At 34.7% G+C, this 1,298-nt stretch overlaps 1 protein-coding gene across 1 annotated transcript; it reads right to left on the reverse strand.

Annotated features, from left to right (window-relative positions):
* Positions 1-706: 706 nt before the first annotated feature.
* On the reverse strand, positions 707-1,298 carry BKA55DRAFT_587571 (uncharacterized protein; the record flags this gene model as incomplete). Its single annotated transcript, XM_046194678.1, has 3 exons — positions 1,087-1,298; positions 791-956; positions 707-716 (listed from the first exon to the last, which is right to left on the reverse strand). The coding sequence occupies exons 1-3, from the start codon at positions 1,283-1,285 to the stop codon at positions 707-709; spliced, it is 375 nt and encodes a 124-aa protein (XP_046040699.1). The 5' UTR covers positions 1,286-1,298.

Below are 1,298 nucleotides of genomic sequence, written 5' to 3' on the forward strand. Positions count from 1 at the left end.
CACTACTAAAAGACTAAATATCTAAAACTACTATATCCTCTTCTTAAGTAATAATATTACTTATAGAAGAATTTATATTATTAATAATAAACTAAATACCTTGCTTATATAATAAATGCTTTTAATACTAAATATAAGATAATCTTATAATAGCCTTATTAACCTTTTATTAAGCCTTAAGAAGCTTTTCCTTAGCTTCCTCTTCTGCCTATTTTAAATAAATAGATTTATAATTTAAGTAAGGAACTAAAATTAATTAGCTAAAGGTAATAATAATAAGGGAAATAATACATAATAGGCAATTATAATACTAAAAGCATTATAAAATTAACCTTATTAAGTATATTTAAAGTAATAAAAAGAATACTTAATTATTTTATAATAAAGACCTTTAGCCTTATAGAAGGAATAAGGCATAATATTAAAATTAAACTTTATAATTAAATTTACTAAATAAATATACTTTAGAGTCTTATAAGATTTTAACTAAAGATTTTATAATATAATAATTAATAAGGCATATTAAGAAAATAATAAAGAAAGAGAGTTAGTACTTATTAAAGCCTAATATAAAAATAAGAAGATATATAGGTCTTAAGCCCCTGTTTATATTAATGGTGCACTGATGTTACAGCTGATTTGCTTATTTGGTCACGTGATCTGTCTCGTAACTCATTTAATCCTCTTTTCGCCGCCGACGCCAAATTCAGTCACGACTTCAGGTCTTTAACTTCAGGCAACTAAACTCACACAAAACTCAATACATTTTTCCTCCAAACCCCGCGATTACCCCGCTTCCATCCTCGCGCTCTCGTGGTCCAAGACCATGACCAGCCTGGTCTGTCTATCACAGGTTCTCGGTCTTCTCCAGTACCTCCTTGGCCTGCCACCGGATATCCTTGAGCCACTTGTCATGCAAGCCGCCGTTAAGGGCCCTAAGGAACCCCCTCTCCCTCCTGCTTAGCTGCACCCCTCTGCATAGCTTCCTTTCTAAATCCTTAAGCTTCTGCTTCTTGCATTTAAGGAAGTCTTTATTAATTAGAGGGTTCTTATAGATAGACTATATAAGCAGGAGGATCTCGTAACTAAAGATCGCTATCCTGATGCGGCTGGCATTATCCTTATTAAACCAGGCCTCTCTGATATCCATAGCCATTATATGCAGCATATTGCCCTTGCCCTTATTTCGCCTAAGAGCTTCTTCAATCTTAGGGATCACATCATGGCCTTCAGTCAGATAAGGCTCGTCGGGCCTGGGTGCCTGCAGGCTTCTTCGGACAGGCATAGTGACGGGGCAG

Source organism: Fusarium redolens (genome assembly GCF_020744475.1).
Source record: "Fusarium redolens strain MPI-CAGE-AT-0023 chromosome Unknown BKA55scaffold_46, whole genome shotgun sequence".
Lineage (NCBI taxonomy): Eukaryota > Fungi > Ascomycota > Sordariomycetes > Hypocreales > Nectriaceae > Fusarium > Fusarium redolens.